Genomic DNA, 21143 nt, shown 5'->3' with positions numbered 1-21143 from the left:
AAGGTCACAAGGCAGCACTAGAACCCTTCCTTTGAATGCACCTTTCATTGTTCACTTGCTGCACTTCAGTAGCCCTTGTTCTTTGAGCCTCCAATGATGATACCTGCCTCACTTCACATTATCCAATGAAAAATGGGAAAAAATCTACTTTTTTTTTTTAAATTAATTAATTTATTTATTTTTGGCTGTGTTGGGTCTTCGTTTCTGTGCGAGGGCTTTCTCCAGTTGCGGCAAGCGGGGGCCACTCTTCATCGCGGTGTGCGGGCCTCTCATTGTCGCGGCCTCTCCCGTTGCGGAGCACAAGCTCCAGATGCGCAGGCTCAGTAGTTGTGGCGCACGGGCTTAGTTGCTCCGCGGTATGTGGGATCTTCCCAGACCAGGGCTCGAACCCGTGTCCCCTGCGTTGGCAGGCGGATTCTCAACCACTGCGCCACCAGGGAAGCCCACAAATCTACTTTGAAAGGCTAAATGCTACATAAGTGTATAGCATTCTTATTTTTTATTTTTAAAACAAAGGTTTGTGGATTATTGAAGCTTTCAAAGTTGGCCTATTTATAAGTGAATTAGATGTCAGTAAATTAATAAGAACCCATTTTACCCTCAGCCCTGAAAATACCATAATATTCCAGCCTTAAAAGACCAGTAAGTTGATTCTTTTTTTATAAAAGAGAATCTCGTGTTAAAAATAGTGTGCTTAAAAAAAGTTGGTTTTGAAAAAGTCTTGCTATTTTTGTCCCATTGAAAACTTCTCTTTAAATTTCATGTATAAAAATCATTGCCTACAAATTCAACAGTTTTTTTCCTCAAAAAGTGTTTTTATCTTCCTTAAAAAGCAGTAGTAAACCTCCCCCTCTCTGTTTTTATCTGTTTGTTTAAACCTCTGAATTAAGGACCCTGTTCATGAGAGTCAGGCCATCCCTGTGAGCTGATACAAGCTCACGTTTATCACTGGGATGGCCTGGGCCAGGGTCCACTTGCTATATGATGAGAAGCATCATAATCCTGTTGGCTCACACTTGCATTGAGCTTACTCCCTGTAGGCACTGTTCCCTTTTAGTCCCCACAGCCACCTGATGAAGTTTATACCACTGTTGCCCCCAGTTTACAGATGAGAACACTGAGACACTGACAGATGAAATGACTTGCCCAGGTGACTCAGCAGTAGGCAAAAGAACCAGGATTTGAACCGCAGCAGCCTGGCTCCCAGCATCTTTGCCCCTTTTCCACCATCATGAACTCTTGGGCGAGCCATTTTGCCTTTCTCACTACTCTTACCTGCAAAATAAGAGAGGGAAACAAATCAGATAATCTGGACCAGTCCTTCCTGCTCGATCATCCTCAATCCTGAATATCTGCAATTTGAATGTTTTTGAGGAAAACATTAATACTTACTGCTTTTTATTTATTAAGTATTAATACTTTTTCCTTGCCTCTAATACAGGAACATCCTTTTAAGGATGTAAAATCCCAAAACATATCAGTCTTTTCATTGTTTCTTTTGTAACATGTCAAGGAACAAATTGTTTTGATTTGCTGTTTGCCCATTCCTCATCCCAGGGGATGAGTCTCAAAGAATCAGGATGATGGCAAAGCCATCCTCATGTGGAGGTTGAAAACACTGGCTCTGGTGTAGAATGTTGGGTGTGATTCCTGGTCCTGTCACTGCAACAATGATGGGCTTTGGAGCCAAGTCGACCTGAGTTTGAATCCCAGCTCTGCCACTTGAAAGCCATGTGACCTTGGACAATTTTCTAACTCTCCTATTTCTAATTTTATAAAAAGAAATTGATGTTATCTTCCTAGGGGCTTGATGTAATAAGTAACAGTAATGGTGCCTGGCATGTGGCTGGTGACAGTGGCATGGCCATTGTTGGTACTGTCACATGGCCAGGTGTTGTCCCTCAACAGGTGCTGGCTGTGCACTTATTGTGAGCCCCACTGGACTGCAGGTCAGGATGCTGGTTTCTGTTGAAGGAGGAATCCAAGGAGATCTAGGAGTGTGGGTGGAGAAATTAACTTTCAAAGTAGCAATCACAAGGAAATGCCCTGAGCTCTTGGTATCAACTAAGGCAGGAAGCTGCTGCTGTGTCAACTAAACCGTGGGTTTCCAATGCTCGTTTGGAGCCACCTAAAAAAAGGCTCATGATGGAAGGCTTAATTTCTCCAAGTTTCACCTTTCTTATATATACAATGAGGTTAAGCATCATGCCTACCTCCTGGGTTGCTGTGAAGATAACGTCTGTAGAGCCCTTGGTGAGTTATACACAATCTTCTGTCCATGTCCCCCCACCCCATCCCTATTATTAACGATGTTGTTTCCCTCCCTCTTTACCCAAACAAGAGAGGGGCTTGTTGGGCTCAGTTTTGTTTGGCTAGCTCAGCTCCAGTAGTCCCCTAAAACTTTAACTAGGGCATAAAGTACACATATAATCACACTAGCCCCCAAAAAGATACTGCCATAATGTGATTAATAACGAGGTTTTGTATGGCGATAGTGGTTTAAAGTGCTTCTGTAGACTGGTAAATTTTATTGCTTCAATGCTTATGAAAGTGACAGCTCATTGCCTAGGGCAGCAAACACATAATCCTGTGTTTACTTTTCAAGTTCCTTAAATAGCTTGTGTATCGGGTCAGAACTTCACTTTTGCCATCTCTACTGGTAATGAGCTGGAGTGGGATGACTTATATGTTCTTGCCTCTAATTTCTGAGATGTAACAGGCTTGACTAAGAATTGGAGGAATCAAAAAACAGCCTATGTTCCTGGAAACAATATGCTGGCACGACATTCATTGTTATCACCACCGCCTTTCTCCAGCTTTTATCTTTTCAAAGCACTTTCCTGTGAATCGTGTCATTTGAGCCTCTCCATAGCCTATGGGGAAGGCAAAGGAGGTTTCATTTCCATTTTTTAGTTTAGAAAATCAAGGCTTAGAAAGGTGAAGTGACTAGCTTCTTATTGTCATGGGCTGGACTTGATCTCAAACCTTCTGCCCTCAGACCCAAACCTTTTCTGCATGACTGCAAGCTGCTGCTAGCCTATGCCCTTACCTTCTCTGGAAGAAAACAGCATTTACTATGATAAAGTGTGAAGATAGAAGAGGATTGTGTATAAGTGTGTCCCTACCAAAGCAGAGCATGTCCTCTTAGGTTTGATCAGGGTTCCCTCACCAGGGGCCTTCACCCGAGGATCCTCTCTAAGTAGAATTCATGTTCAACTACACGGTGGGCACCAGGGTCTTCCCCAAGTACAGAAGTTCTCTGCTGTAAACCCTACTCCCGCCCCACTCCATCCTCCTCTCCGGGGCTTCCAGAGCTTAAAATTCTATCATTGGGGTCTTGAAGACGAATTGGTCTTTAAACAGATTCCAATTAAAATCAGAATTCTTTCACTGTAAGTAACAGCTTATATTTAAAGAAAAAAATTTAGAATCTTGTTTTGGGGGGTCACAAAGCCTACTTCCTTGGGCTCCAGTGTCCTCATCCCTTAAGACATGAACAGTAAGACGCATTCTAAAGATCAAATGAATGTACGTAAAAGGGCTATAAAAATGTCAGCTTGACAGAGAGCTGAGAAGGAAGGGGCTGGTGTACTGGTCTGGGAAGGAGGAGAGAGGTGGCCATACCTAGAACTCAGAGCACTGGGTCTGACCATTACAAAGGAAGCTTTGTAATGGGGTGGCTTGAAGGCAGTCTGACTGACTTCAGGGTTTGGTCCAGGACTGAACCAGTTGCAGCCTTCAAAGCCAGTTGGGTTGCTTTGACCTCCAGCCATCTGTGTCTGAGAATGTAAAACAAATGGTTAATGGTGCCTGAGGTTAATGATCTCAAATATCCCCTACTTAATGCCATAAGAGGAAAAAGAGCCCCCTGGAGAAATAATCAAGGATGCTATTTTCAAAGTTGCAATTAATTGTGTATTTGGGAAAACTCATCTTCTGCCAGTTATTCTATTGAGAAATAGGAAATTAAGGGTGATGGAGGAGCTGTGACTGACAGGGCAGTTTGAATAACCTTTATAAGGTCAAGAAGGCAGATGCAGAGCCCATATTCAACACCAGGGATCCTGGACCAAAGCCATAATGATCATATCATGGAGTGAGTTAGGAGCTCACTTCCTGCAGTCAAAATATGCGCCTAAGGGTAGGTCTGACCGTCTGACCTTAAACTGTGAAGTTTCACGGTGACTACCCTTTGGTTGCCTTTTCAAAATGCCTTTTTTTTCCACTGTGGCTTGAGCCAAATATGCCTCTCGTCATCTCCCTTTGGAGCATGTGTCTGTATCCTCTCATTTCCCTTCTCAGACTTCCTCCCTTCTTTCCCTCCTCTTTCCTCCAGCTAGTGAGACCTGCAACGATTTCCACCCGATGTTCTTCACCCACGACAGATCCTTCGAGGAGTTTTTCTGCATCTGTATCCAGCTCCTGAACAAGACATGGAAGGAAATGAGGGCAACCTCTGAAGACTTCAACAAGGTAAGGAGAATCTGAAGCAGAGACAGAAGCTGCCTGTGTCCCCGGTGGAGGCCCACCCACCTTTGCATGGTCCCTTCGCTGGGTGTGGGAGGAGAATGAGGACGACTGTGATTTGAGGTGACGTTAAGGATGGAGAAAGAAAGGCATACCTGTACAGACGGGAAGCTGTGTGCCAGCGATGGTCTTATCTCTCTAGGGATAAGCTTGGAGCAGCTTTGTTCCTTTTGGCTTACTAAGCAGGGGCCACCAGCAGAGACCCTTTCTTGAGAAATAGTGATAAGATGAACTTTTTCCTCTAAAGGCCTTGGTCCGGGATGCCTTGTTACTACAGATCTAGTGGGGAAAATGCCTCCACTCCACCTGTGCAGGTGGCTGCCAGGGAGAGAATGAGATGAGGAAGGCTGCTGTGGTCACTTGGTTTCTTTGTGGGTTATGGCTGTGTTGAGATAACTGCCCTTTGCTCTGTCACAACGAGTATTAAAATGCAAGACCTCTTTCAGGGAGTTGAGTAAGTTTATATGGAACATGTCCTGGTTTACAGAAAGCATTTGGTTTTTTTGAAGAGTGTGAATTTCACATTCCTGTTTGTGAGTGAATGTTGGGTGGAGAGAAGAGTGCTGACCAACTTAAAGGAAGCGGAAGCACCGTGTACACTTTTCAAGATAAACAAAATCTTTATCCTTAGATCAAAGCCTTGTTAGCAATCATGACATGGCTAGTAATAACTGATGGTTGGGACAGGTATGCTTAGGTCTTTAATCATTCTGGTTTGCTACTGTATGTGACTCTGGGTTTGGTTGGCCCCATCACCCATGCCTGCTGACCTGGTACTGGAGACATAACTGTTTCTAAGAATCTAAGTGTCTGGTCTCACAGTCATCCCGTGGGACCTTCATGGGTTTGTGCTTGGGGCATAACATGATATCTGAATTCCAGCGTCATTTGATGTTCTTGTTGGTCTTTGCCTCCCAGTCCTCTTTTTTCTGAACTTATATCTGGTCCTTCTTTTCCACCATATTTCTGGTCCATGGCATCTTGAACCAATATTGGTTAAAAAGAAAGAAAACTGGGAAGAGGACACTCTTCCCCAAGCCTTCCCCAAGGTTAGAACCTGACAGTCTCCATCAGTATAATGATCTTACCTGCAGTTGTAGCAGAGAACGCCATTCCATCCCAGTCATCCTGAGCCACCTACTCAGTTCCTTTCTTTTCTGTTTTTGTGAATCTGTTGCATGTTTTTGATTTGTGGTTACCATGGTTTTCGAGTATCATAACCGTATCGACTTGCTTTAGGCTGTAAGTTCAAACACATTCTGAAAGATCTACGTTTTTTACTCCCCTCCCCGACAATCTGTGATTTTGATGCCCTATTTTACATCTTCATGTTTATCCTATTGCTGTTCATTGTGGTTATAATCACTTTTACAACATTTTTTCATTGTTTTTTACTCTGTGTACTGGCCTAAGTGACCTTCAGTCCTTTTAAATATTTGTCTGGGCCATCTATTTAACTCATTGAAATAGGCCCCAGGGACTCCCGTCTGTGGAAAACACCGATCTGTAAATTGCATGCTAGAGCTGCAAGTGTCTGAGCAACTATAGCCAAGGACAGCCATGATTCAGGAGGGGAGGGGGAGGAAAGCAGCCCATTAATTCCCTTATGATTGTTAACTGCAGCCTCCTAAGTGTACTTCCCTTGATTATGAGGGACTTTGCAGTTCAGGTGCAATTATCCTTGGGAGAGAGGGAAGAAGGAGCACAGAGACCTTTGTTCAATCAGGCCAAAAAAAAAAGGGGAAAGTTAAATCAGTAGTCTCTGAAATTGCTATGGCCACGTTGCTTCTGGATCAGTTCAACTCTTCCTGTACTGCACTGTTTCTGAAAGCCATCCAGTTCTCAGCTCTTGTGTCCTGGGACACTTATTCCTCCAAGAGAAGGAGACTTCACTGACTCTCATGTGTTCTGGCACTGAGCTATCCATCTGCTGAGGGCATTTCATTCATCCCGCTTCTCCAGAATTACAGAAATCTGCATTTCTGTAAATGATAAAATCAAATATTATCGCTGTTGATCTATGCACAGATAAGATATATATAAAACATTACCAAATCCCTGCAAAGGAATGGCTCAAGGGAATGAGTACTTAGACACTTTATTTCTGTAGAACTTACAAGTTTAGGACATGAAGCCCCTAGAATACATACACTGTTAGCAAAGGAAACCAGAGGCCTCAGTCTGGAGTTGCTGAGAGGGGCTTCAGGGAGGAGGCGAGCATGGCTCTCAGGCCCGTGTTATTCATGGTGGCTGTGTGCTCGGGTTGGTGGAGATGATGTTCCCATTGCGCAGGGTGAGGTCCTGCTAGGTGGTGGCAAGCCCCCCAAAGGGTCATGCTGAAACCTTTTTGTAATTAACTTATATGGCTGCAAAAACTTCCTGCGGCAAGATCTAAGAGCCAGGTTCTAGTACAGTTTCTTACTGTGGCCCTAGTGCCATCTTTTTGCATTGGACAATTGTAAACTAGCTGTGATGTTACACATCTGCCAAGTAGGGATGGTAGTTTATGGCCGTGAGCAGGCAGCTGGAGGCCTGAGAGGCAGAGGGTCCCACTCCACATGTCCATTCATTGGTTAAGAATGGATATCAGAGGAGGATCAGGGATGGGTATGACAAGGCATTTCAATTTTCTACATTAACTATGTTTGCTTTTCTCTTTCTAATACTATGCATGCCTTACTTTTGTAACCAGAAAAGTTTATCAGTGATATACTTTTTTTTTTTATTAATTAATTAATTTATTTTTTTATTTGTGGCTGTGTTGGGTCTTCGTTTCTGTGCGAGGGCTTTCTCTAGTTGCAGCAAGTGGGGGCCACTCTTCATCGCAGTGCACGAGCCTCTCACCATCGCGGCCTCTCTTGTTGCGGAGCACAGGCTCCAGACGCGCAGGCTCAGTAGTTGTGGCTCACGGACCTAGTTGCTCCGCAGCATGTGGGATCCTCCCAGACCAGGGCTCGAACCCGTGTCCCCTCCATTGGCAGGCAGACTCTCAACCACTGCGCCACCAGGGAAGCCCCAGTGATATACTTTTTATCACGTGTATTATTACTTTCCTAATACTGCTGGAACATATTGCCACAAACTTAGTGGTGTGAACAATACAAATTTATTATCTTACAGTTCCATAATTCAGAAGCCAAAAATGGGTCTCCCAGGGCTAAAATCAAGGTGTCAGCAGAACTATGTTCCTTTCTGGAGGCTCTTGGGGAGAATTCATTTCATTGCCTGTTCCAGGTTCTGGAAACTGCCTGCATTCCTTGTCTCAATGGCCCTCTTTGTCCATCTTCAAAACCAGCAACTGCAGGTTCAGTCGTTTCCACGTCACTTATCACTCTGATCCCTCTTCTGCTTCCATCTTTCACTTGTAAGGAGCCCTGTGATTACATTGGACCACCTGGATAATCCAGGGTAATCTTTCCTATTTTAAGGTCAGTTGATTAGCAACCTCAATTTCACCTGCAACCTAAATTCCCTTTTGCCATAAAAGGAAATATATTCACAGATTATGGGGATTAGAATATGGACATCAATGGGGAGCCATTATTCTGCTTACCATAATGTGTATTTAAGTTGTAAGTACATTAGATTTGTAGCTGTGGGTATCAATTTAAATTAATGAAACATGGACAGATGAGCTTTTTTGTTGTTGTTCTTTTGGCTGGTAGACTAGCATAATACCTGTTGCAGAGTTCTGCTAGTGGTTGCTCAAATTCAGATATAATTATGTCCTTTTTCTTTTATTTCTCTTTTTTGTCTCTTTGGCCTTAACAACAACAAAAAAAAGGACCCTGTGTGAGTTCCTCTAGTTCTATGTGAAGAATGTCTTCTCTGATTTTTTCCTGCTGCCTATCAGCCACCTTTTGCTTTACCAGATAATAAACTGGGAAAGAGAGAAAAGCTGAAATTTTAATCAGTTCACTTTTCTTCTTGTTATTAACTTGGTAGCAGAAGAGATTGAATTTAGGAACAAATGTGGGTTTGGTGTTACTGGTAGATTTAACGTTTTTCTTGTTTCCTAAGATTGTCCAAATGGGAATTCAGAAGTATCTTAAAAGAGGCCAACATGAGACACAGTTTCTTTGAACTTTCTTGGACATCTTTTCAGGCTTTCACCACTTTGAATGGAAGCATAGATGGTGGATTTGATTGTTGACCTGAGACCCAGGGTTCTGTAAGAAAGGCTTAGCTATCTGCCTTCTTTTGCTCATTACTGGAGAAGCAGTATCCCTCTCTAAAATAGTGATTTTTTCCAACAAACAATATCAGATTCCAGCAGACACAGGAATCTCTTCTACAACCCACCTTGGTGGGGACACTAGTTGGTAGTTACCTAGTGCTTGGTAGTTAATGCTGCTGCTGGAAGTGAGTGTTTGGAAAAGCAGCTGTCTTCCTGCTCCACCAGACCTGGGAAGCAGCAGATGTGATGTTTTTTATTTATTTAAGAGAAGTAGAATTAGAGAGTGGTTAAAATATTTATTCTTTGAAATGTACTTTCTTACAGTTTCTCAATGTAGTAGTTTCTGCAGAGTAATCCATTGATTCAGGCCATTGAGTTTGTATTCTGTGTTTTTGACTTTTATTACCAATATTTCAGAGCATGCATTATTCATTGTCATAGGAAGAGCTAAACCAGAGCTGGATACCTTGGCACGCAAGTGGCCCCATAATTATTTCATTGAAGCCTTTATTTATTTATTTTTAGCATCTTTATTGGAGTATAATTGCTTTACAATGGTGTGTTAGTTTCGGCTTTATAACATAATGAATCAGCTACACATATACATATATCCGCATATCTCCTCCCTCTTGCATCTCCCTCCCACCCTCCCTATCCCACCCCTCTAGGTGATCACAAAGCACCGAGCTGATCTCCCTGTGCTATGTGGCTGCTTCCCACTAGCTATCTATCTTACATTTGGTAGTGTATATATGTCCATGCCACTCTCTCACTTCGTCCCAGCTTACCCTTCCCCCTCCCCGTGTCCTCGAGTCATTCTCTATGACTGCGGCTTTATTGCTGTCCTGCCCCTAGGTTCATGAGACCCACTTTTTTTTTTTAGATTCCATATATATGTGTTAGCATACGGTATTTGTTTTACTCTTTCTGACTTACTTCACTCTGTAACAGACTCTAGGTCCATCCAACTCACTAAAAATAATTCAATTTCGTTTCTTTTTATGGCTGAGTAATATTCCATTGTATATATGTGTCACATCTTCTTTATCCATTCATCTGTCGATGGACACTTAGGTTGTTTCCATATCCTGGCTACTGTAAATAGTGCTGCAATAAACATTGTGGTACATGACTCTCTTTGAATTATGGTTTTCTCAGGGTGTATGCTCAGTAGTGGGTTTGCTGGGTCTTATGGTAGTTCTATATTTAGATTTTTAAGGAACCTCCATACTGTTCTCCATAGTGGCTATATCAATTTACATTCCCACCTACAGTGCAAGAGGGTTCCCTTTTCTCCACACCCTCTCCAGCATTTGTTGTTTGTAGATTTTTTGATGATTGCCATTCTGACTAGTGTGAGGTGATACCTCATTGTAGTTTTGATTTGCATTTCTCTAATGATTAATGATGTTGAGCATCCTTTCATATGTTTGTTGGCAATCTTTGTATCTTCTTTGGAGAAATGTATATTAAGGTCTTCTGCCCATTTTTGGATTGGGTTGTTCGTTTATTTGGTATTGAGCTGCATGAGCTGCTTATAAATTTTGGAGATTAATCCTTTGTCAGTTGCTTCATTTGCAAATATTTTTCTCCCATTCTGAGGGTTGTCTTTTCACCTTGTTTATGGTTTCCTATGCTGTGCAAAAGCTTTGAAGTTTCATTAGGTCCCATTTGTTTATTTTTGTTTTTATTTCCCTTTCTCTAGGAGGTGGGTCAAAAAGGATCTTGCTGTGATTTATGTCATAGAGTGTTCTGCCTATGTTTTCTGCTAAGAGTTTTTTTTTTTTTTTCCTCTAAGAGTTTTATAGTATAGTGTCTGGCCTTACATTTAGATCTTTAATCCATTTTGAGTTTATTTTTGTGTATGGTGTTAGTGAGTGTTCTAATTTCATTTTTTTTACATGTAGCTTTCCAGTTTTCCCAGCACCACTTATTGAAGACGCTGTCTTTTCTCCATTATATATTCTCCTTTATCAACGATAAGGTGACCATATGTGTGTGGGTTTATCTCTGGGCTTTCTATCCTGTTCCACTGATATATATTTGTTTTTCTGCCAGTACCATACTGTCTTGATTACTGTAGCTTTGTAGAATAGTCTGAAGTCTGGGAGCCTGATTCCTCCAGCTCCATTTTCCTTTCTCAAGATTGCTTTGGCTATTCGGGGTGTTTTGTGTTTCCATACAAATTGTGAAACATTTTGTTCTAGTTCTGTGAAAAATGCCATTGGTAGTTTGATAGGGATTGCATTGAATCTGTAGATTGCTTTGGGTAGTAGAGTCATTTTCACAATGTTGAGTCTTCCAATCCAAGAACATGGTATATCTCTCTATCTGTTTGTATCATCTTTCATATCTTTCATCAGTGTCTTATAGTTTTCTGAATACAGGTCTTTTGTCTCCTTAGGTGGGTTTATTCCTAGGTATTTTATTCTTTTTGTTGCAGTGGTAAATGGGAGTGTTTCCTTAATTTCTCTTTTAGATTTTTCATCATTAGTGTATAGGAATGCAAGAGAATTTCTGTGCATTAATTTTGTATCCTGCTACTTTACCAAATTCATTGATTAGCTCTAGTAGTTTTCTGGTAGCATCTTTAAGATTCTCTATGTATAGTATCATGTCACCTGCAAACAGTGACAGCTTTACTTCTTTTCCAATTTGGATTCCTTTTATTTCTTTTTCTTCTCTGATTGCTGTGGCTAAAACTTCCAAAACTATGTTGAACAATAGTGGTGAGAGTGGACAACCTTGTCTCGTTCCTGATCTTAAAGGAAATGGTTTCAGTTTTTCACCATTGAGAATGATGTTGGCTGTGGGTTTGTCATATATGGCCTTTATTATGTTGAGGTAAGTTCCCTGTATGCCTACTTTGTGGAGTGTTTTAAACATAAATGGGTGTTGAATTTTGTTGAAAGCTTTTTCTGCATCTATTGAGATGATCATATGGTTTTTCTCCTTCATTGGTTAATATGGTTTATCACGTTTATTGATTTGCGTATATTGAAGAATCCTTGCATTCCTGGGATAAATTCCACTTGATTATGGTGTATGATCCTTTTAATGTGCTGTTGGATTCTGTTTGCTAGTATTTGTTGAGGAGTTTTGCATCTATGTTCATCAGTGATATTGACCTGTAGTTTTCTTTCTTTGTGACATCTTTGTCTGGTTTTGGTATAAGGATGATGGTGGCCTCGTAGAATGAGTAGGGGAGTGTTCCTCCCTCTGCTATATTTTGGAAGAGTTTGAGACGGATAGGTGTTAGCTCTTCTCTAAATACTTGAGAGAATTTGCCTGTGAAGCCATCTGGTCCTGGGCTTTTGTTTGTTGAAAGATTTTTAATCACAGTCTCAATTTCAGTGCTTGTGATTGGTCTGTTTATATTTTCTATTTCTTCTTGGTTCAGTCTCGGAAGGTTGTGCTTTTCTAATAATTTGTCCATTTCTTCCAGGTTGTCCATTTTATTGGCATATGGTTTCTTCTAGCAATTTCTCATGATCCTTTGTATTTCTGCGGTGTCAGTTGTTACTTCTCCTTTTTCATTTCTAATTCTATTGATTTGAATCTTCTCCCTTTTTTTCTTGATGGGTCTAGCTAGTGGTTTATCAATTTTGTTTATCGTCTCAGAGAAACAGCTTTTAGTTTTACTGATCTTTGCTATTGTTTCCTTCAATTTCTTTTTCATTTGTTTCTGATCTGATCTTTATGATTTCTTTCCTTCTGCTAACTTTGGGGGCTTTTTTGTTCTTCTTGCTTTAGGTGTAAAGTTACGTTGTTTATTTGAGATGTTTCTTGTTTCTTGAGGTAGGATTGTTTTGCTATAAACTTCCCTCTTAGAACTGCTTTTGCTACATCTCATAGGTTTTGGGTTGTCATGTTTTCATTGTCATTTGTTTCTATGTATTTTTTGATTTCCTCTTTGATTTCTTCAGTGATCTCTTGGTTATTAAGTAGTGTATTGTTTAGCCTCCATGTGTTTGTATTTTTTACAGATTTTTTCCTGTTATTGATATCTAGTCTCATAGTGTTGTGGTCAGAAAACATACTTGATATGCTTTCAATTTTCTTAAATTTACCAAGACTCTGTTTGTGACCCAAGATATGATCTATCCTGGAGAAAGTTCCATGAGCACTTGAGAAGAAAGTGTAATCTGCTGTTTTTGGATGGAATGTCCTATAAATATCAATTAAGTCCATCTTGTTTAATGTGTCATTTAAAGCTTGTGTTTCCTTATTTATTTTCATTTTGGATGATCTGTCCGTTGGTGAAAGTGGGGTGTTAAAGTCTCCTATTATGATTGTGTTACTGTCGATTTCCCCTTTTATGGCTGTTAGCATTTGCCTTATGTATTGAGGTGCTCCTATGTTGGGTGCATAAATATTTACAATTGTTACATCTTCTTCTTGGATTGATCCCTTGATCATTATGTAGTGTCCTTTGTCTCTTGTAATAGTCTTATTTTAAAGTCTATTTGGTCTGATATAAGAATTGCTACTCCAGCTTTCTTTGGATTTCCATTTGCATGGAATATCTTTTTCCATCCCCTCACTTTCAGTCTGTATGTGTCCCTAGGTCTGAAGTGTGTCTCTTGTAGACAGCATATGTATGGGTCTTGTTTTTGTATCCATTCAGCCAGTCTATGTCTTTTGGTTGGTGCATTTCATCCATTTACATTTAAGGTAGTTATCGATATGTGTGTTCCTATTACCATTTTCTTAATTGTTTTGGGTTTGTTATTGTAGGTCTTTTCCTTCTTTTGTGTTTCCTGCCTAGAGAAGTTCCTTTAGCATTTGTTGTAGAGTTGGTTTTGTGGTGCTGAATTCTGTTAGCTGTTGCTTGTCTGTAAAGGTTTTAATTTCTTCATCAAATCTGAATGAGATTCTTGCTGGATAGAGTAATCTTGGTTGTAGGTTTTTCCCTTTCATCACTTGAAATATGTCCTGCCACACCCTTCTGGCTTGCAGAGTTTCTGCTGAAAGATCAGCTGTTAACTTTATGGGGATTCCCTTGTATGTTATTTGTTGTTTTTCCCTTGCTGCTTTTAATATTTTTTGTTTGTATTTAATTTTTGTTAGTTTGATTAATGTGTCTTGGTGTGTTTCTCCTTGGATTTATCCTGTATGGGACTCTCTGCACTTTCTAGACTTGATGGACTATTTCCTTTCCCATATTAGGGAAGTTTTCAACTATAATCTCTTCAAATATTTTCTCAGTCCCTTTCTTTTTCTCTTCTTCTTCTGGGCCCCCTAAAATTCGAATGTTGGTGCGTTTAATGTTGTCCCAGAGGTCTCTGAGACTGTCCTCAATTCTTTTCATTCTTTTTTCTTTATTCTGTTCTGCAGTATTTATTTCCACTATTTTATCTTCCAGGTCACTTATCTGTTCTTCTGCCTCAGTTATTCTGCTATTGATTCCTTCTAGGGAATTTTTAATTTCATTTCTTGTGTTATTCATCATTGTTTGTTTGCTCTTTAGCTCTTCTTGGTCCTTGTTAAACGTTTCTTGTATTTTCTCCATTCTATTTCCAAGGTTTTGTATCATCTTTACTATTAGTCTGAATTCTTTTTCTAGGTTTAGGTTAGTCTAGGTTCTAGACTGCCTATTTCCTCTTCATTTGTTTGGTCTGGTGGGTTTTTACCTTGCTCCTTCATCTGCTGTGTGTTTCTCTGTCTTTTCATTTTGCTTAACTTACTGTGTTTGGGGTCTCCTTTTCGCAGGCTGCAGGTTCATAGTTCCTGTTGTTTTTGGTGTCTGCCCCCAGTGGCTGAGGTTTGTTCAGTGGCTTGTGTAGGCTTCCTGGTGGAGGGGACTGGTGCCTGTGTTCTGGTGGTTGAGGCTGGATCTTGTCTTTCTGGTGGGCAGGACCACATCCAGTGGTGTGTTTTGGGGTATCTGTGACCTTATTATGATTTTAGGCAGCTTCTCTGCTAATGGGTGGGGTTGTGTTTCTGGCTTGCTAGTTGTTTGGCATATGGTGTCCAGCACTGTAGCTTGCTGGTCGTTTAGTGGAGCTGGGTCTTAGCGTTGAGATGGAAATCTCTGGGAGAGCTCTCGTCATTTGATATTACGTGGAGCCGGGAGGTCTCTGGTGGACCAATGTCCTGAACTCAGCACTCCCACCTCAGAGGCACAGGCCTGACACCCAGCCGGAGCACCAAGACCTTGTCAGCCACACAGCCAGGTACGTGGGGAGTTTCTTGCCTTTCGGGAAGTCTGAGTTCTTCTGCCAGCGTTCAGTAGGTGTTCTGTAGGAGTTGTTCCACATGTACATGTATTTCTGATGTATTTGTCTGGAGGAAGGTGATCTATGCATCTTACTCCTCCACCATCTTGAAGGTCTCTCGAAGCCTTTATTTTTGAGCGGGGGCAGGGTTTAGGAAAGAGGACACAAGTGATTTGGCTATTTCAGGTATGGGAATCTCATTTAATGATTTTGTGGCTGACTGCTCCACTTTAAAAATTCAAATAAGGTATACACGTCAAAATCTGTACCTGTGTGTAGCAGCATTTCTCAACCTGCCTGTACATTAGAATCACCTCAGGGGCTTTTGAAAGCCCTGTTATCCCAGTGCCCAACTGCACCACATGCCAATTAAATCCTTGGGGTGGAGCCAATGCTATCGATGAAGAGTTTCACTAAGTTAGATTTGATCACTAAAGGTGAATTGTGTCCGTAGAATTACCATCAGTTGACACATGTAACATGTCACCAACTCACGGCATGCATTGATGAAGTAGTGTGTCTGTTGGTCTGCAAGGCCCAGGCTCTAATCCTGATTCTTCTACTCAGGAGCTCTATGGCTGAAATTTAAAAAAAAAAAAGTGTATACCAGTATTCCATCGCTGTCTCTTATGGTGGTGTGATCTTAAGTTGAAGTAATAAATGTAAAAAGACTTTGAGGAAGTAAAATATTGTATGCAGTTGTAAAGTGTTCTTTTTGTATGTAATAAGATAGATCCTGTTTATACAATATGAGTAAATTGCCCTTTTCACAAGAAGACATTTTTTGCCCATTATGTTAAAAAAAAGGGAAGAAAAAAAAGTGAAGCTGTCTATGTACCCCCAATTAAGTTCTGAACTGAATTAAACACCTCATTTAACTTTGGCGGAAATAAGGTTTCAGCTTAAAATTTGGCGGTGTCTTTCTCCAAACAACTTTATTAAGTACCTTGGTTTTCCACGTGACAAGCCATGAGTAGCAGCCTAAAAATCAGCAGGTCCCACAGTTTTCATGTACTTAATGGCTGGCAAGAGTTAAGGCCTCTCCAGCAATTACCTAGTTGCCCAGACCTCTCCAGGGATGGCTGAGCCTTCTAGATACCATCAAAATATTTGCTCATAGCATTAGTGTTACCTCAGATACTATCAGAATGGGCATTAAAAACCAAGATCAAATGACTTTGCCATGCTTTCAAATTACCAGAACGGAAGAAACTAATGATTTGAAAAATGTAGTCACTCTAGAGTGAAAGCACTATTTTGAAACGTTACCCAGCAGCATAAGAAGCAAAGCACACATGATAGAGTTTATACTCAGGCTCGCAGATGAGAACCCATCCCTTGAAAGAGGAGAGGCTGTGCACGGGGAGAACCCAGGCCCATCAAACAAAGCTGCAGCTGCCTCTGGCTAAGCTACCAGCTTCTTCCGAGTCAATGGGTGAAAATATCAATTCAGTAGGAAGAATCGGAGAGCAGGACACAGGACGGAGGAAACATCCTGAGAAGTCCCCTGGAAGGTTATCCATGGAAAATAACCTCTAACTCGTCACATCTAATGGATTATGGTGTGGTATAGAAAAGGGATTGTCTGAAAGCTCAAAGGCAGGAATCGCATGAATGAAAAAGGGAAATATGTTTGCTCCCCAAACTGCCTCCAGCTTACTGACTTTCTATGCATGCTTTTCAGGGGACAATTAGATATTCAGAAGTCCCCTTCCTAGGCCAGCTCAACCGCGTAGTGGTGCAGAGGGCGCTCTGTTAGCTGAGCTGGCCTAGGGAATGAAAGGTGGTCTGTAACTCTCACCATGAATAAACATGAAGCTCTTCATTTGCATGAGGCAGGTGACTGTAAAATATCTTGGAGCAAGTTGTGAAAGGAGGCTTTGTGCATCTGTGCTCAGGGGAAGCTGGGGAGGACTCGGCGTTGTTTATCTTCATTAGAATTCCATCTAGTGCTGCTGTTATTGATCTGAACCCGGGCCTGGTGTGGTTAATAAAGTAGGTGTACGTTTTAATTGAAACATGAATATTTAAGTAGAGGAGAAGTCTTTTAAAGGGCCCTCATGTTGTATGAGGTTATCCATTTTTCAGCTGTCTAGGCCATTTACAAGTATTTATTCAAAAAGCTTCTTATGTTTCACAAAGATCTTTAGGTTTGGCACGAAGGAAATGGAATCTCCTCTGGAAACAAATGTGTTATATGAATTGATTTATTTTTTTCCTTTGATGTATCCCGTTGGAGAGGTAGCACATGGTTTGTGTGTGTGTGTGTATATGTGTGTGTGTGTGTGTGTATGTATGTTTGAGTGTGTTTAAGGTATCCACTGAAGGTAGTGTTACCCTTTTGCATGTAACTTGCCAGTGTCTGTTGGACATAAATCACAGCATGTCCTCATCAATATCAATTATGCAGTCTAGAGACAGTGGAAAGACCAACAAAGAGACGGACTTCACTAATTTATTGTTTTCAAGAGTTATCTTTTTAAACAGACCCCAGTGTCTACACTTTCTAAGAAGAAATGTATTAATTATAAGTAACGGTCCTAGCCAAGACAGGGAGGCTACTGTGGTGTGAAGCAGTATTTCTCCAACTCTTTTGCATCACAACCCCATTAAGGAGGTTTTGTAGATATCTTTCCACTAATCACCCTCCTCCTGAAATTTTAATTATGCAGATATGTCGTTATCTGTTTTTATAATGTATGTACCTCTGAGCTTTATACGTTAAAAGACTAAGAATTTTGCTCCTCCAAGAACCAATTTTCACCCCTGGGGGCACTGTCCCCTGCCCCATTGAGAATGCAGGGTGGAGAGGAAAGAACCCAGGCTGAGAGAAGCAGGAGAGTCTGCTGGCAGTCCCAGCATGGTCCCTCGCCAGCAGTGTGACCTTGAGCATGTCCTTTAGCTGTCAGGTCCCTTCCCATCTGTAAGCTGAATAGCAATAATAACAATAATGATAATAATAGCAATGGTATTTCCCTGAATCACGGTGAGAATTAGGCCCTCAAAGGTGGGCTTTGTAAATTGCCACATACAAATGGGAGGTGCTGATCTCAACAGACAAATAGTAATTTGCACTTGGTTGTGCAGTATAATTGAGCTGCTTAGATTTCTCAAGGTAGTTAGTCCAAATATCTATAAATATAGATTTCCCCAGACCTCTGTAAGGGGAGCCATTGAAGTTTAGCCGCAAAAGGGATTTTGACCACAGTGGGGACTAATTTCTATGTGAGGAGGAAGTCCTCTTGTGCAGGTTCGTAGTGGTGAGGGACGCTCTCCCCAGCCTGCCCAAAGATGTACTGCCGGTGATACGGGAGCTTAGCTGAATCTCAGAGGCAGGGCACGCTGATTGTTCAAAGCCCAGGTCCCCCACTGCCAGCTGGATAACCTTGTGCAAGGGATTCAGGCCTGTCAGTTTCAGATTCCTCATCTGTGAGGTGGGGCAGGAACATTACCACGGCTAGGCAGGCTCTGAGCCCTGGACCGTCTGGCCTGGAGCAAGCACCAGGTGACACAGGACTCTAAATCCCTCTGAAAAAGAAAAGGATACTCATGGCAAAGCTGACGGCAAAACATTTTTAGGCTTTTCCCTCGGATTTAGTGATTAACTTAACAGAATGTCCATCTCAGAGTGCCATCTTAGTGGTCCCAGCTGCACAGCGTCTGTGCAACTTTTATGAGAAAACAGGGATGACCGTAAAGTGGTTCATTTCCAAGGACTGTCCTGGGGTCCTGCCACTAAGAGCCCCTGGGTGTGCCTCCTTATGAAGCGGTTTTATACGAGGATCCTGAGTCATCCAGAAAGAATTAGATTTTGTTGACTCTGTTCTTGTAATTTCCATAAGAAATAGTTAAACTGTTTAAAAGTTGACGGGTAGATTTAGTTGGTTGAGAACACTGCCAACATGTTTTGCTTTCTCGACATTCTCTATAACTGGAGCATTTATAAAAAATGACATTTACCAAGATTGAGTCTTATGAATAATTTTGGGACAAGCTTGACAATAGTAAATATACATCTTGGGGGTTCCTTTGTGTGCAGGGTCTGGCTTAGGGCTCTTCTTATTACCAAAGTCTTCCTAGAGTCAATGCATCTTTCTCTGAATGTGTAACATGTGCTAAACTTCTCAATTATGAGAAGCAAAGAATCGATAGGTTCTTCTGCTGGACAGCGGTAAGACACATCAGTCCCTTTCTTTTAATATACATATATTTTATTGAATTATAATTGACATACAGTGTCATGTTAGTTTCAGGTATACAACATAGTGATTCGATATTTTTATACATTCTGAAATGACCACCACGACAAATCTAGTTACCATCTGTCACCATACAGAGTTATATCAATGTTATTGACAATATTTTCTATGCTGTACATTACACCCCCATGTACTTATTAAGTCCCTTGGTTCAACTGCAGACCATCCCTGAACATGAAAATAATGACAACTCTTTAAGTTAACTGCTCTCTATAACTCTATTCAATGACTTTTGAAACTTCTTTTCCCTTTTATTAACTACACTTTGGGGTGCTGTATGCACTGCTAACTGGTTCCTATGACCTGAATTCCATATTCCGTGGTGGATTATGTGAGGGATTTGAGAGTGACACAGAAACCATTTTATTAGTATATGTCCAATTAGAAGGAAATTACCTACATTTTAAGTTAGGCATAATGAGATTTAGGCATTTTAAATTAAAGGGCAGATGGGAAGCAGAGTTGGAAAGCTAAGAAGAGTACCCTTAGAAGGGAAACGCTCAAAAAATTCCAAGTCCTTTTTGATTTAAAAGAAAATATTTATCTTGTAATTGCAAAGCAAATTATGTTAAAAGGGAGTTGAGAACACACTCCTACAGAGGGATGTGCTTCCAAAGGTAGAAAAGAAGTACATAAGGTCGTGTCATATAGGTGCTCCTCTTGCCAACTGAGGGTACCAAATGTTGAGGTGAGGTGGGGGATGGAGGGCAAAGAGGGGCCCTAGATAAACTGAGGACTCAGAATGAGATGGTAGTGTCAGAAGCCATTTGCTAGGACTCCAGTACAAGAGGTGGGATAAGTTAGAAGATCCCAAGTGAGATTTCCAAATATCCCCTGCAAAAATACCAGATCTTGGGGGTCGGGAGTTAAAATATATACTTAATTATTTAAACGTACATAATTCAACTTCTCATTTATACTAATTGTATGCCTGTGCAGGTTTTTCAAAATCATGCTTTTAATCTGAACAGTGGTGAATGATGGGTTAAGACTATCCACCTTCATTTTCCCAAACAGGCGCTAAAGCACTCACCTGCATGGTTCAACACCAGATGCTGGTCTGCCCACGCCATCTCCAGGCATAGGTATAAGCCACTGAGTCTAACAGGTCAAAAGCAGGAGCGAAGGTTGAGAGACAAAAAGAGGGTACCAAAGTGATGCTCAATTTTACAGCAGTTTCTACAGCTGATTGTTATAGAGAGAAAGATCAACATGGAGACTTGAATTTGAGAGATGAGAATGCCAAACTGCTAGTTTCTTCTTTTCCTGTCCTTCCTCTCTCCATTCTTGCATTGTTGCTGTGTATTTTCCATGCAGTTCTGGTAAAATTAAAAATAATAGTGAGTGCTCAGTGCAGCTATGTGGGAGGAAGTCATTTAGGCAGGTAGTCAGTTCAGATATTATTCCCACACCCGGCCAACGCCTTCCCTAGGAAAGTTCTGAAGCCCCAGCTATCTCTTTTGGCGACAACTCATTCAGATCCCCTTCAGGTGCTCCCTTTGCTCTGTCCTTGTGAATACCCATACCTAGAATTTACCACAGTGAACTTCAATTGTCTGTCAGGTTTCTAGTGAGCAGAGCCTTGCTTTTTCTGTATTCTCGGGATCTACTCAGTATCTGGGATATAGAAGGTATTCAGTGTTACTGTCCCACAGCCGTCATATACACAGCATGGCCACATCAGTGGTCCACTTTTGGTTAAAAGTGTCACTATCGAACCTAAACTTTAAATGCCGTCCATCCTTTCAACAAACATTATTGTGTGTTCACAACACAGTGGGCACTGCCCCAAGCACCAGGAATACAGAGGTAAACTAGACAGATGGTTCCTACCCTCATGGAGCTGGCAGTCTGGTGAGTTTCTATTTGGAAGTTTATGGACTAGACCCTCTTTGTGAAACTAGTCAGTGACCAAAGTCACTACAGTCACTGTTAGGTCCTCTGCCTTCTCATCACTGCCTT

At 41.2% G+C, this 21143-nt stretch overlaps 1 protein-coding gene across 9 annotated transcripts in view; it reads left to right on the top strand.

Moving 5' to 3' along the window:
• ELMO1 (engulfment and cell motility 1) overlaps positions 1-21143 on the top strand; it is a 555096-nt gene that overhangs the window by 374858 nt on the left and 159095 nt on the right. For all 9 annotated transcript variants that reach the window (XM_082471822.1, XM_082471824.1, XM_082471823.1 and 6 more), the window contains one exon: positions 4337-4473. In XM_082471822.1, the coding sequence (XP_082327948.1) occupies positions 4337-4473 (137 nt within the window). The remainder of the gene's footprint in view (positions 1-4336; positions 4474-21143) is intronic.

Source organism: Balaenoptera physalus (assembly GCF_965194825.1).
Source record: "Balaenoptera physalus genome assembly, chromosome: 8".
NCBI classification, from domain to species: Eukaryota; Metazoa; Chordata; class Mammalia; order Artiodactyla; family Balaenopteridae; genus Balaenoptera; species Balaenoptera physalus.
The sequence above is the reverse complement of the archived record's forward strand: the minus strand, read 5'-3'. Positions and strand labels throughout refer to the sequence as shown.